At 47.2% G+C, this 14,526-nt stretch overlaps 2 protein-coding genes across 3 annotated transcripts; one reads left to right on the top strand and one right to left on the bottom strand.

Moving 5' to 3' along the window:
- Positions 1 to 530: 530 nt before the first annotated feature.
- cenpo (centromere protein O) lies at positions 531 to 10,195 on the bottom strand. Of its 2 annotated transcripts, none has more exons than XM_073050321.1 (6): positions 10,096 to 10,195; positions 9,744 to 9,913; positions 7,674 to 7,806; positions 6,450 to 6,712; positions 1,791 to 1,962; positions 531 to 1,024 (listed from the first exon to the last, which is right to left on the bottom strand). In XM_073050321.1, the coding sequence occupies exons 1-6, from the start codon at positions 10,109 to 10,111 to the stop codon at positions 852 to 854; spliced, it is 927 nt and encodes a 308-aa protein (XP_072906422.1). In that variant the 5' UTR covers positions 10,112 to 10,195; the 3' UTR covers positions 531 to 851. The 2 variants fall into 2 exon arrangements, with proteins under 2 accessions (XP_072906422.1, XP_072906424.1); XM_073050323.1 differs by having other exon boundaries at positions 10,144 to 10,157.
- Positions 10,196 to 10,438: 243 nt separating this feature from the next.
- Positions 10,439 to 14,179, top strand: ptrhd1 (peptidyl-tRNA hydrolase domain containing 1). The gene is made up of 2 exons (XM_073050094.1): positions 10,439 to 10,695; positions 13,728 to 14,179. The coding sequence occupies exons 1-2, from the start codon at positions 10,504 to 10,506 to the stop codon at positions 13,896 to 13,898; spliced, it is 363 nt and encodes a 120-aa protein (XP_072906195.1). The 5' UTR covers positions 10,439 to 10,503; the 3' UTR covers positions 13,899 to 14,179.
- The last annotated feature ends 347 nt before the right edge of the window (positions 14,180 to 14,526 follow it).

A 14,526-nucleotide genomic window follows, 5' to 3' on the forward strand; every position in this document is an offset into this window, starting at 1 on the left:
GATTATAAAATTAAAAGAACAAGCTCTTCCAGATAGTGAAATTGATAAGGTGCCAGTAGGATATTATTTTGAGAAAGGAGTGTTGATGAGGAAGTGGAGGTCGCCTACAATTCCTGCAAGTGATGAATGGAATATTGTTTACCAGGTAGTTGTTCCTAAAGTTTATCGAAATGAAATTTTAACTTAAGCTCATAGTGTGCCCCTGGGTGGACATCAAGGTGTAAGAAAAACTGTGGATAAGATTTTAAAACATTTTTACTGGCCTGGTTTAAGAAAAGATGTGGCGATGTTTTGTAGAATGTGCCAACTTGTCAAATTGTGGGTAAACCAAATCAAATTACACCAGTGGCTCCATTACAACCTATTCCAGCATTTGGTGAACCGTTTTCTAAAGTTATTATAGATTGTGTGGGTCCATTACCAAAGACAAAAACTGGTTATCAGTACTTGTTGACTATCATGTGCACTGTGTCTCGGTTTCCAGAGGCAGTGCCACTTAGGAATATAACAACTAAAACTGTAACAAAGGCTCTTATAAAATTCTTTACTTATTTTGGGTTGCCTAAGGAAATACAATCTGATCAAGGCAGTAATTTCATGTCTGGATTGTTTCAACAGATAGTTTATAAATTGGGAGCTAAGCAAATCACTTCGTCTGCATACCATCCAGAATCACAAGGTGCCTTGGAAAGGTTTCATTCTACCCTCAAGAATATGATTAGGACATATTGTGTGGAAAATGAAAGTATTGGAATGAGGGTGGGCCGTGGCCTCGGTGGGGTCCCACCCGCAGCGTTGGCCCTGGTGTCAGTGGGGACCCACCCGCAGCGTGGGCCGTGGTGTCAATGGTCTCAGTCTCCTACTGTGGATGCAATTGTCTGCGTGTCATGTTGTTGAAGGCTGCCACTAGACAGGACCGTTGCTTCCTGAGGTTTTATGCTTTCCAGTGCATGGTGGAGATGCTGATGCAGAAACATTTGCCGATGACCTTCCAGCTTCTCCTGTAAGGACTCTGCAGCCACTCCTGATGTGAAAAGAAGAACCTGCTGTTAGCAAGGATCCTCCATACAGCACCCTACTCCAGGTCAGTCAAGAACCCACCTTCTTCCCAGGACCAGCCTGAGGAAGAGTAGTAGCCCACCATCTGATCTCTACAACCCTGGTGGTCCTGCTCTTTGACTTAACACCTAATTGCCTAAACTCCCTATGCAGAACCTCATCACTCGTCTTGCCCATGTCATTGGACCACAGCCTCTGGCTGCTCACCCTCCCACTTAAGAATGCTGAGGATCAATCTGAGATATCCCTGACCCTGGCATCTGAGAACCAACATATCATCCGGGTATCTTGTTCCTGGCCACAGAACCTTTCAGTTCCCATAATTAAGAAATCTCCTATCACCACAGCTCACCTCTTCTCACCACATCCCTTCTGAGTCAGTGCCAGAGACCTGACCACTGTGACTTTCCTCTGCCAGGTCATTCCCTGCCCCCCACCCAACAGTATCCAAAGTGATATACCTGTTGTTGAGGGGGATGGCCACAGGGGTATCTGCACTGGTTATTTAACTCGTTTCCTCCTTCCTGGTGTGGAAATTATTGTGCTCTTGTTAAAAGAGAGAACATTAGCTCTCCTCTGGTCTTCTGGTTCTTGACCTGTGCCTAACCAAGGTGCAGCTGGCACTGTTAATGTCCAGAAAGCTCCAGACTACGATCTTCCTAAATGCCAGAGCAGGCAGAAGGGGGAAACTGGCCCCTTCCTTCTCCTGACTGGACTCACCCAACACTTACCTGTACAGGTGATGGTGACATCAGTTGGAAGACAGCTTGTAAGATCTTCGTAAATCAGCTTCACCAGAACTGTCTGCTCGCTCTCCCCACACCAGATAGGATAGTGAAACTTCAGCAAATTGCAGGCTGCATTCCTCTGAATGTGGTTCCTTACATAGGAGGCGTGCAGTTCCTGGAAAAGAGCACTTCTGTTAACCATAAACATCACAGTTCCCTCACCTGGCACCTTGTGAGCTTATCCTAATATTTAACCTATACTGGTTTTAGACCAGAAGCCAATAGGATCAGAATTCAGCCATTCAGTCTACTGAACCTGCTCCACCATTCCATCATAGCTGATTTATTATCCCTCTCAACCCCGTTCTCCTGTCTTTTCCCCATAACCTCTGACACTGATTAATCAAGAGTCTATCAACTTCCACTTTAAATTTATCTAGTGTGGCTGTCGATATGTTAATTTGGTCTTCTGGAGGTTTCTTTCACAGATACACTGGCATATTTCCATTCTATTCTTTTAAATCTGTTCCTGTGCCCAGAAGATTTCCAGAGAGATAGATAGATACTTTATGAATTTCCCCATGGGGATGAATAAAGTATCTATCTATCTATATTCTGGGATAACCTAATTAGAGCAATTGAAAATTGGCAAAAGCCAATATTGGCAATAGCTTTTCTGCTATTGACTTGATCATTCTCAGATAAGCTGTGTATTGTATACAATGGCAGGTTTGCAGAAGTATGGTCGTTATCTCGGTCCAGTGTCTGAGTGACTTGGTTTGACTGGCTTTAACCAGAGTCAAAGAGAACAAAGAACCATAAATTACCAGCTGCCGCTTTCTCCAACCACCAGAGACCCCCACCCCGATGTGGAGTACCCCACAGACAAGTGGAAATCAGAGCAGGACCACAATGCCAGCAGAGACTCTTTACTAGTATTACCTTTTCTATTCTTTGACTGTTCGTGGAGGGTCAGGAAAACTTAATAGGTATGCACACAGGTATTCGGTCGTGTAAATTCATGCGCTCTTCCGTCAAGACAATAAAGGTAATAAGTCGATAATTACAGATTCTCTCCATGCCTCGCTGATCATTATTATAAGGGATATATCCTTGTAACAATGCCAAAGAGGGGCAAATTAATTGGCTGAGACAAACCCCATGGTAGCCTACTGCCTGACCTGTGAATGGTCATGTTGGCCGGGGCCAGGAGCACTCTGATGAGGAATCCCTCAACTCACTCAACCATATCTCTCCAACCCTTGTCATAGAGTTATAAAGCAAGAAATTGGCCCTATTCTTCCATTCTATCCACGGTGGCTCCCTGTGCTTGACCCATATCCTACTAAACCTTCCCTATCCACTTGTCCAAATGTCTTAAGTGTTGTAATTATTGCTGCCTCAATCACCTGCCAGAGTTAAATCCCATCTGCCATTGCTTTGACCAGATTCCCAGTGATGTAGATCCTGTCACCTTAAGAACATTACAGCACACCATGATCAATCTAACCCTTCCCTCCCATATGGACCTCCACTTTTCTACCATCCGTGTGTCTATGCCTATTTAACAGTCTCCTAAAGATTCTGACTCTACCACCATTGGTAGAGTCTCCTCCAATCACCTTAAAATATGCCCCTTGTATTAGCCAGTTCCACGCTGGGAAAATAGTGCTGGCTATCCACTCGATCTATGTCTCTCATCTTATACACCTCTAAATCACCCTTCATCCTCCACTCCAGAGAGGAAAGCTCTAACCCTCTGTCTATCTTCATAAGACATGCAAACCTTCCTCACTGTCATCCAGAAACTTACTAATCATGTCACCTACATTCCATCCAAATATTGTAGATATAGCTGACAAGTAACAACGGATCCTGTACTGATTTGTGTAGGAAACTACAACTCACTCTAAGACTGGTCCACTCACACAATGGCCACTCCCTGAACAACAGAGTGCTGGGGAAATTCAGCAGCTCAGGCAGCATCTATGGACGTTAATTACCAGTTGACATTTTGGACTGAGACTTTCAACAGGACTGAAAAGGAAGAAAGATGCCAGAATAAGAAGATCTGGGAGGGGAAGGAGGAAAAGCCAGAAGGTGATAGGTGAAGACAGGGGGAGGGGTGAAGAAGCTGGAAGATGATAGGTGGAAAGCGAAGGGCTGGAGAAGGAGGAATCTGATAGGAGAGCAGACCATGGGAGAAAGGGAAGTAAAAGGGACACCGAGAGTGGTGGTGATAGGCAGGTAAGAAGAGAGGTAAGTGTCGAGCCCCGCGAAACATTTTTAAATTCTTCTTCCCAATATGTACAAAGCTTTCTCTCTCTTCAAATTCACAGGAAAGCATGGACCACAAAAGGATGGTTTGCAGGTGCAGCAGGCTATCAAGAAGGCAAATGAAATGTTGGCCTTCATTGCTAGAGGGATTGAATTTAAGAGCGGGGAGGTTATGCTGCAATTGCACAGGGTACTGGTGAGGCAGCATCTGGAGTACTGTGTGCGGTTCTGGTCTTACTTGAGGAAAGATATACTGGCTTTGGAGGCAGTGCAGAGAAGGTTCACCAGGTTGATTCAAGAGATGAGGGGAGTACACTATGTGGAGAGATGTGGATGTGGGACTGTACTGGCTGGAATTCAGAAGAATGAGAGGAGATCTTATAGAAACATATAAAATTAAGAAAAGGACAGAAAAGATAGAGGCAGGAAAGTTATTTCCACTGGAAGGTGAGATAAGAACTGGGGCATAGCCTCAAGATTTGGGGAATAGATTTAGGACGGAGATAAGAAGGAACTGCTTCTCCCAGAGAGCGGTGAATCTGTGGAATTCTCTGCCCAGTGAAGCAGTGGAGGCAGCCTCAGTAAATATATTTAAGACAAGGCTCGATAGATTTTTGCATCGTAGGGAAATAAGGGTTATGGGGAAAAGGCGGGTAGGTGAAGATAAGTCCATGGCCAGATGGCCTACTCCTGCTCCTATTTCTTATGTCTCTGGCACTAAGTCTGGCTCTGTGACTCAGAAAGGAAGAAGGGAGAAGAGAGCTGTGACTTGAATTGACTTTATTTGTTACATCCTTCACAAACATGAGTAAAATCTTTACATTACATCTCTATCTAAATGTGCAATCATAATAATTAATAATAAATAGAACAGTCAATGTAATATAGAGGACCCTCAAATCAGTGTGAGTTCATCAGTCTGATGGCCTGGTGGAAGAAGCTGTCCCGGAGCCTGTTGGTCCTGGCTTTTATGCTGCGGTACCACTTCCTGGATGGTAGCAGCTGGAATAGATTGTGGTTGGGATGGCTTGGGTCCCCAGTGTGCCCTTTTTACACACCTGTCCTTGTAAATGTCCTGAATCATGGGAAGTTCACAACTGCAGATGCGCTGGGCTGTCTGCACCACTCTCTGCAGAATCCTGCGATTAAGGGAGGTACAGTTCCCATGCCAGGCGGTGATGGAGCCAGTCAGGATACTCTCAATTGTGCCCCTGTAGAAGTTCTTAGGATTTGGAGGCCCATACCAAACTTCCTCAACTCTGAGGTGAAAGAGGCGCTGTTGTGCCTTCTTCACCACACAGCTGGTGTGTACAGACCACGAGGTCCTCGGTGATGTGGATGCCAAGGAACTTGAAGTTGCTTACTCTCTAAACCCCAGATCCATTGACGGTGCATTCATTAGTTAGGTAAACATAAAGGAGGTTCTGGGGATGAGAATGTGATTCTTGGATGGTATGTTGCGGGATTCAGGATATCTCAGATTGAGTCTTTAGGATTCTTAAGTGGGAGGGTGAACAGCCAGAAGTTGTGGTCCATGTGGGTACCAATGACATGGTAGGATGAGTGTGAGGATCTGCGTAGGGAGTACAGGGAGTTAGGTGCTAAGTTAAAGGACAGGACCTCCAAGGTTGTGATTTCAAGATCTCTACCCATGCCACTGAGGCCAGAACTAGGAAGATTACACAGTTTAACACGTGGCTTGGTAGCTGGTGTAGGAGGGAAGGCATAAGATTGTTGGATCATTGAGCTCTCTTCCAGGAAAGGTGGGACCTGTAACGAAGAGAAGGTTTGCACCTAAACTGTACGATATTTGGACCAAACTGTTGGCCATGCATAGGGACGGTAGAGACCGATACAGTTTGGAACAACAGCATCACAGAAGTTGCCAGTCAGTGTTGAACTCAATGTAAGACTGCCTGAGGGACTCCAGCTCTGGATTTTTCTTCAGGGTTTACTCCCAAAGCCTTCCCCAAGGCTGCAGAGGTTTGAGGTCAGAGTTTTCCTTCTCCTAGATGAGTTGCCATCCACGGTTGATGAGCCCCATCTGCCCGAAGCAGCTGGTTTTAAGGCACCAGTAACCCACCTTTGCCCCTGTTCCTGTCAACAGAAATGGTTCTGCCAGACTTCGTAGCTAAGCCACACATGAAGGCCAGGAACTGGACGGTTGTCAAAGGCCATTTGAGACACACAACATTTACTATGTAATGAGACCTTGTCCCCACCGAATGCCACCCCCCCACCCCCGGTTCCCTACTGACTATTACAACCTTAAGAAACCATAACTTTGAAAATCTCCTCTCTGCTGGCAGCCCAGCAGGGTGTTAACACCCAAAGGGTGTGAGTGTCCTCCTTCCTCCCTCATCAGGTCAAACATCGCAGACATACCTGTAGCTGTTCAAGTTGGTACCTCCTACCGACATAGGCATTGAGGGCTTTGTGCAGTGCACCGAGGAAGTACGCCAGGTCTTTCTGTAGAAAGGCTTGAGCCATTTGCTCCACAGGGATGAAGGCAGGTACATTGTGCCGGATGACCCTGCGAGGGTGCTGGACCTGAATGTCCAGGTAATACGATTCCAAGTAGGTGTTCTCGTAGGCCGTGCTGATGCTGAAGGTGAACGTGCTGGAGCCCATCAGCTCAGCACTGATCCCTACACCAGGGCAACAAATTAACCAGTTAGTAAACAGATTCACTTTCCTCCATGTCCCGTCCCATGATTGCCTCTGCAGCCACCACTCACAAAGTACTAGACTCCATCAGCTCCACACTGATCCCTGAACTGGGACAACAGATCAACAACAGCTGAGGTATTTAATGCATTGGTCTGACCGTATTTGGAGTATTCTGAGCAGTTTCAGGCCCTTTATCTAAGAAAAGACGTCCTGGCATCGGAGGCAGTCCAGAGGAGATTCATGATCCCAGGAATGAAAGGGTTATCAAATGAGGACCGTTTGATGGCTCTGGGCCTGTACTCACTGGAATTCAGAAGAATGAGGGGTAACTCATTGAAAGCTATTAAACATTGAAAAGCTTGGACAGAGTGGATGTGGAGAAGACATGGGGGAGTCTAGGAGCAGAGGACACAGCCTCAGAATGGAGGGATCTCCGTTTAGAACAGAGATGAATGTCTTTAGCCAGAGGGTGGCGAATCTGCACAATTCATTGCCACAGGCAGCTGTGGAGGCCAAATCACTGAGTATATTTAAAGCAGAGATGGTCTTGATTTGCAAGGAAGTCAAAGGTTACAGGGAGAAAGGAGCTGAGAGGGATAATAAATCAACCATGATGGAATGGTGGAGCGGACTCGATGGGCCATAAGCACCGATGTCTTCTGGTCATACACAGCGAACAGCTTCACTCTCCTCCCTCCCACTCACCCCGCCCTCTGCCTTGGTAAGCCACCAGTCTCACAGGTGTGCTGGGCCCACATACTGTGCTAAAACATTTGCACACTGTAACAACACAGATACCATAGGCTGAAGGGCCTGTTCCCTTGTGGTACAGTTCTATCTGCTATTACACCATCTAGGAAGGCACAACTCAACACTTCAGGAACATTTGGAGAGACTGCTGGATCAGAGAGGTGTAGAGGCTCTGGGGAGGGAACTCACCTGTCAGGCGGTAGGCAAGAATAAGAGCCTGGACACTCTTCAGCTTCTCTTGCAGCACAGTCCTGTCCAGCTCCTCCTTGCAGAACTGGGGTGCCGACTGCTGTTGCGACTGAGCCAGGACCTCCTGGATGTCCTGCAGAGGAAGGGAATTGGTTGGCAGAGGAAGTGAGAACTCCAGGATACTGCATTCCCCAGCATTGCCTGTGAAGATGGCGGGAGGTCAATTACACCATGAGATACTGCCCGGTCAACCTCAGCAGCGGCTGTTCGAGTGATTTCTGAGGCAGCTCTTCACAAGTGGAAGTGTGAGCTCAGGGTCAAGGTATTCCTACCAGGTTGAAAGCCAAGTCCAGGGAACCCAGCGGTTTATTATTCGGTAGGTACAGAGTACTGAGAAAAAGGAAGGCCTTCAATAGTTTAGCGATTGGAGGGTGATGCCTTAAGAAAGGGAAGCTTGAGGGCAAAGAGGGCTGCAGGCATATCACCGGCAGGTAAGACAAGACAACCCCCAGGGTTTTTGAGAAGTGTTTTACATTGAACAACACAGGAACAGGCCCTTTGGTTGATAGGGTGGTTAAGAAAGCATATGGCATGTTTGCCTTTATCAGTCAAGCCACTGTGTACAAAAGTCAGGAAGTTATATTGCAGCTTTATAAATCTCTAATTCATCTAGATCTTCATCTAGAATATTGCACAGTTCTAATCACCCTGTTAGGAGAGGGTGGAGAAGAGGATACTGCCTGGTTTAGAGGACATGTGCTTTAATGAGAGGTTGGACAAACTTGTGTTAGGGAAGATCTGATAGAGGTTTATAAGATTCTGAGAGGCAGAGTATACAGGCAGCATCTTTTTGGATTGAAATGACTATTACCAGAAGGCACACACGTAAGGTGAAAAAGAGTAGTTTTAAAGACGCCAGAGGCAAGTTGTCTGTTTTTAAGAGAGTAGTGGGTACCTGGAATGGGGAAAAAGAGAAAGAGAAAGAGAACCAGACTAAAATAATAGATAGGGGTGGGGGGCAGGGGTATCAACGGAGGTCAGTGAGTCGGATGTTCATGCCGGCAGGAAGGAGGCTACCTAGGCGGGAGATAAGGTACTGCTCCATCGACCTGCGTGTGGCCTCGTCTTGACGGTAGAGGAGGCCATGGACAGACATGTCGGAGTGGGAGTGGTCTGTGGAATTGAAGTGTGTGGCCACAGGGAGATCCGTGGGATCCACACACTTCAATTCCACAGACCACTCCCACTCCGACATGTCTGTCCATGGCCTCCTCTACCGTCAAGACGAGGCCACACGCAGGTCGATGGAGCAGTACCTTATCTCCCGCCTAGGTAGCCTCCTTCCTGCCGGCATGAACATCCGACTCACTGACCTCCGTTGATACCCCTGCCCCCCACCCCTATCTATTATTTTAGTCTGGTTCTCTTTCTTTCTCTTTTCCCCCCCCCCCTCACTATAATCTCTCCCCCCAGCCCTACCTTTCTTTCTCTTTTATTTCCCATAATTCTCCACCTTCCCCCAGCCCATTTCCCTCCAGCCTATCACTTCCCAGCTCTCTACTTTATCCCTCCCCCCACTTCTTATCCCCCCTCGACCATCCCATGTTACTTCACTCCTGATGAAGGGTTTCGGCCCGAAACATCGTTATTACCTCCTCCCATAGATGCTGTCTGGCCTGCTGAGTTCTGCCAGCATTTTGTGTTTTTATTTATTTCCAGCATCTGCAGATTCACTCGCGTGACCTGGAATGGGCTGTCTGGAGTAGTGGTAAAGGCAGATACATTTGGGAATTTTAAAAGACATTTAGATAGGCACATGACTCTGAGGAAAATGGAAGGATATGGACATTATGGAGGTATACGTTGGCCATTTGGTTACTAATTTAATTAGTTCGTCACACAACATCGTGGGCGGAAGAGCCTGTTCCTGTGATGTACTGTTTTATGTTCTAACATTTTCCCTTGTGGTTGGCTGATCCAAAGTTTACAGTGACCTAGAGACCGAATTCCAAATGGGCTTGATCATAAAACGCATAGGAGAGCGGTGCACAGGTGTTATTCAGGCCTCACCCCTGCCGACTTCGCCGTCACTCTGCTCCTCAGAAGGTCTCTCTGCGCTCTGAGTTTCAGCACGGTAGCCCGCAGTTGTGCCAGACGCCCTTCGCTTCGCATGGCCTCCTCCTGCTCCACTCCCTGCCGCTCGGCTCTCTGCTCCAGTTGCCTCAGCTGCTCCAGGACCCCTGAAACAAGACAACGCAGCTGAGAGTTTCCAGCCGAGGCCGCAGGAACAAGTCCCCTCCAACCCCTCGCCTCCCCAGATACACTCGCGGCAAGCTGTTCGGCCCACAGCCATGTTCAGCTGCTACACGCTGGGATTTAAAATCCCTGATGTACAACCGCCGACAAACACCGTTACCCTTACCCGAATTTCCCGCCATCGCCGAAGCGCGCAATCACGGCCGCAACTCACCCATGGAACCGGCTCTGGGGGCGGAGTCGGGGTCAGGGATTGGCTGGACCTGGCTCTTGGGCGGGGTTAGGGGCAGGGATTGGGCGATGCGGAAGGCAGAAACGGAGTCAGGGACAGGGTGAGCGATGATTGGGCAATGCTGAAGACGAGAGCGATGACAAGGACTGTGATTGGGCAGTATTGACGATGAGGCGGAGTATAGGACGAGGATTGGGCAATGCTGAAGCAGTGGGCGGTTACGGAGACTGTGATTGGATAAGGTTGACGATGAGGGCGGTTCGGGGGATGAGGATTGGGCAATGCTGAAGCCGTAGGTACGGACACTGGGATTGGGCGGAGCCGGTGGACGGAGTGGGTGCGATGGCAGCGGCTGGCGGGCTGGTACAGTATGTGGTGGTGCGCGGCGACCTGCGTACCCGGGGGTGGACGCTTGGGGCCCTCGTGGCCCAGGCTTGTCATGGCAGCGTGGCCGCTATCCAGCTGTCCCGTGATTACCCCGACACACAGGCCTACCTGCAGCAGCTCGACAGCATGGCCACCGTGGTCCTGGAGGTGAGCAGGGGAACGGAGTGAAGAGGATAGATAGATACTTTATTCATCCCCATGGGGAAATTCAACTTTTTTTCCAATGTCCCATACACTTGTTGTAGCAAAACTAATTACATACAATACTTAACTCAGTAAAAAATATGATATGCATCTAAATCACTATCTCAAAAAGCATTAATAATAGCTTTTAAAAAGTTCTTAAGTCCTGGCGGTAGAATTGTAAAGCCTAATGGCATTGGGGAGTATTGACCTCTTCATCCTGTCTGAAGAGCATTGCATCGATAGTAACCTGTCGCTGAAACTGCTTCTCTGTCTCTGGATGGTGCTATGTAGAGGATGTTCAGAGTTATCCATAATTGACCGTAGCCTACTCAGCGCCCTTCGCTCAGCTACCGATGTTAAACTCTCCAGTACTTTGCCCACGACAGAGCCCGCCTTCCTTACCAGCTTATAGGAGCAGTGGAGGTTTGAGGGTTTCAGGGAGAAAGATCGGGAGATGGGATGCATGTAGAAGTAGAGCTGGTGAGTTTGCTTGGGCTGAGGGTAATTGTGGAGGCGAGGGGTGGGCGGCATTGGTTGGGGCCAGGAACATTGGGGAGAGGGGATGTGTTAGGGCGAGGTGGGAGGGGGATGGGTTGGGGTGGGGTTTGCTGGGGGAGAGGAATGGGTTAGGGCTGGGTGTGTTGGGGCAAGGGGAATGGGTTGGGGCCGGGTGTGTTGGGGCAAGGGGAATGTTAAAGTTGAATCTGAATAAAACTCGGGAGACCAGCTTCTTATAGTCACCAAAATTTATTGTGCACCCTCCTGAAGGAGTTTGAGACCCAGTTGTCAAAAGGAAGGCGCTTAAGTACTGCCACTGTCTGACAAGTGGGTTTGTTCCCTCAGGATCAGTTCCTGAGGATTGGAGGATGGCTAACGTCATCCCATTTTTTAAGAAAGGAGGGAGAGAGAGAGAGATGCCAGTTAGCCTGACATCAGTGGTGGGGAAGATGCTGGAGTCAATTATAAAAGATGAAATAGTGGCACATTTGGATAGCAGTAACGGATCGGTCCGAGTCAGCATGGATTTACGAAGGGGAAATCATGCTTAACTAATCTTCTGGAATTTTTTGAGGATGTAACTATGAAAATGGACAAGGGAGAGCCAGTGGATGTAGTGTACCTGGACTTTCAGAAAGCCTTTGATAAGGTCCCACATAGGAGATTAGTGGGCAAAATTAGAGCACGTGGTATTGGGATAGGGTACTAACATGGACAGAAAACTGGTTGGCAGACAGGAAACAAAGAGTAGGGATTAATGGGTCCTTTTCAGAATGGCAGGCGGTGACTAGTGCGGTACAGAAGGCTCGGTGCTGGGACCACAGCTATTTACAATATATGTTAATGATTTAGATGAAGGGATTAAATTTTAACATTAGCAAATTTGCAGATGACACAAAGCTGGGTGGCAGTGTGAAATATGAGGAGGATGTTAGGAGAATGCAGGGTGACTTGGACAGGTTGGGTGAGTGGGCAGATGCATGGCAGATGCAGTTTAATGTGGATAAATGTGAGGTTATCCACTTTGGTGGCAAAGAACAGGAAGGCAGATTACTATCTGAATGGTGTCAAGTTAGGAAAAGGGTAAGTACAACGAGATCTAGGTGTCCTTGTTCATCAGTCACTGAAAGTAAGAATGCAGGCACAGCAGGCAGTGAAGAAAGCTAATGGCATGTTGGCCTTCATAACAAGGGGAGTTGAGTATAGGAGCAAAGAGGTCCTTCTGCAGTTGTACAGGGCCCTGGCGAGACCACACCTGGAGTATTATGTTCAGTTTTGGTCTCCAAATTTGAGGAAGGGCATTCTTGCTATTGAGGGAGTGCAGCGTAGGTTTACGAGGTTGATTCCCAGGATGGCGGGACTGTCATATGTTGAAAGATTGGAGCGACTGGGCTTGTATACACTGGAATTTAGAAAGATGAGAGGGGATCTGATTGAAACATATAAGATTATTAAGGGATTGGACATGCTAGAGGCAGGAAACATGTTCCCAATGTTGGGGGAAGTCCAGAACCGGAGGCCATAGTTTAAGAATAAGGGGTAGGCCATTTAGAACAGAGTTCAGGAAAAACTTTAACACCCAGAGAGATGTGGATCTATGGAATGCTCTGCCTCAGAAGGCAGTGGAGGCCAATTCTCTGGATGCTTTCAAGAAAGAGTTAGATAGAGCTCTCAAAGATAGCGGAGTCAGGGGATATGGGGAGAAGGCAGGAACGGGGTACTGATTGTGGATGATCAGCCATGATCACATTGAATGGCAATGCTAGCTCGAAGGGCCGAATGACCTACTCCTGCACCTATTGTATATTTATACATAGTAAGCCCCATACATTACTGTTGCAAGATGTTATTTGAACTGATACACTCACCAAGTCTGTTGGTGCGAAACTTAGTTACAGATAAGAGAGTCTGCTAGATCAAGGCTTAATTACAGATGGATGTGCTGTCCAGTCCTTATCAGTGAGTCCTCCTCCCCTACTCAAATGAGGGCACAATGTACAATGTTATCAAACTCTCAGTGTCTCTCTGCAAGCCGAGGAGAACTGGTAATGAGCCTGTCTTAGCTAACTGCTGAAGACAGAGTTTACTTCAGTTCAAAAATTCCTATTCAGTCCCAATTATTCTTTCAGCCAGAGGTTACATAGGTTCAAATTGATTTTTTTAATATGTCAGATTCTTCCGGAATGGGTTGGGGCAGGGTGCGTTGGGGTGAAGGGAACGTGTTTGGGTGAGGGGAATGATTTGGGGCTGAGGTAATGGGTTGGGGGAATGTGTTGGACTGAGGGGAATGGATTGAGCCAGGATGTGCTCCATTGCAGGTGAGGGTAATGAGGGTGAAGGTGATCAGTAGAGGTGAGGGTAATGGTAATGTAGGGGTGATGGAATGGGTTGCGGTGGGGTGATGGGGGCTGTTGGGTGTATTCTGAAGCCAGTGTGAGTGAGGACAGCAGCGAGGTGAGCTCTCTAGTGTAGTAATGTTCTGTATTTTCCTGCAGGCCCCTGATGAGGAGACTCTCACCAGCCTCTCCCAAATGCTGACCGAGGCTGCAGTTGTTCATAAACTGTGGATTGAACAGCCAGAGAACACTGCCACTTGTCTGGCCCTGAAACCCTACCCAAAGGAACAGGTCCAGAAGCTGCTAAAGAAACTAAAGCTGCTGAAATGACCATGGAGGAGAGATCAATATACTCTGTCTCATCATAGCTCCCTCGGTGCCTTGTGAAACTGACTGTACTTCTGATAATAAGCATCACTTCAGGAACTTGGGTTTTCCAAGTAGATGTATATCAAGGGAGAATCATTTTCTTGCAGGCGTTCATAGTAAATATTCTGAAGAACCATAGAATAAATGAAAGACCGCGCACAAAGACAAACAACCAATATAAGAATGTAGAAACGAATAAACCAAATAATGATGAATAAATAATTATTAAACATTGAGAACAAGTCCTTGAAATTGAGTCCATAGATGCTGATGTTTGCTGCCAAGATGGTCTATGGCCGAGTGCGGGAGAGAACCTCCATACTCCACCTTCCTCACTAGTCACCCTCAGAGGAGATCAAGTATCATAATCTCGTTTTGGTTTTTCTAAGAGGTTTCAAACGTATCTGATAAAGACAATGGTAGTCTTGGCTTGCATGGACTTCACCAAGGCTTTTGGCATAGAATCAGAATCAGATTTAATATTCATTGTGAAGTTTGTTGTTTTGCAGCAGCAGAACATTGCACTACATAATGAAACACTAACTTCCAACAGGAAATTGTATGTAATTTTGAACAGCGGCCGTGAGAG

This window comes from Hemitrygon akajei, chromosome 7 (assembly GCF_048418815.1).
Source record: "Hemitrygon akajei chromosome 7, sHemAka1.3, whole genome shotgun sequence".
In the NCBI taxonomy this organism is placed as follows: Eukaryota; Metazoa; Chordata; class Chondrichthyes; order Myliobatiformes; family Dasyatidae; genus Hemitrygon; species Hemitrygon akajei.

Excerpts from the sequence above, each read along its gene's own strand:
- cenpo (XM_073050321.1), bottom strand. Across the intron at positions 1,963-6,449 it reads ACCAACTTGAACAGCTACAG|GAACTGCACGCCTCCTATGT; the intron begins GTATGTCTGCGA and ends GCTCTTTTCCAG. Across the intron at positions 1,025-1,790 it reads TGTCACCATCACCTGTACAG|GAGTGGCTGCAGAGTCCTTA; the intron begins GTAAGTGTTGGG and ends TTTTCACATCAG.
- ptrhd1 (XM_073050094.1), top strand. The coding sequence starts at position 10,504 with ATGGCAGCGGCTGGCGGGCTGGTACAGTATGTGGTGGTGCGCGGCGAC. Across the intron at positions 10,696-13,727 it reads TGGCCACCGTGGTCCTGGAG|GCCCCTGATGAGGAGACTCT; the intron begins GTGAGCAGGGGA and ends ATTTTCCTGCAG.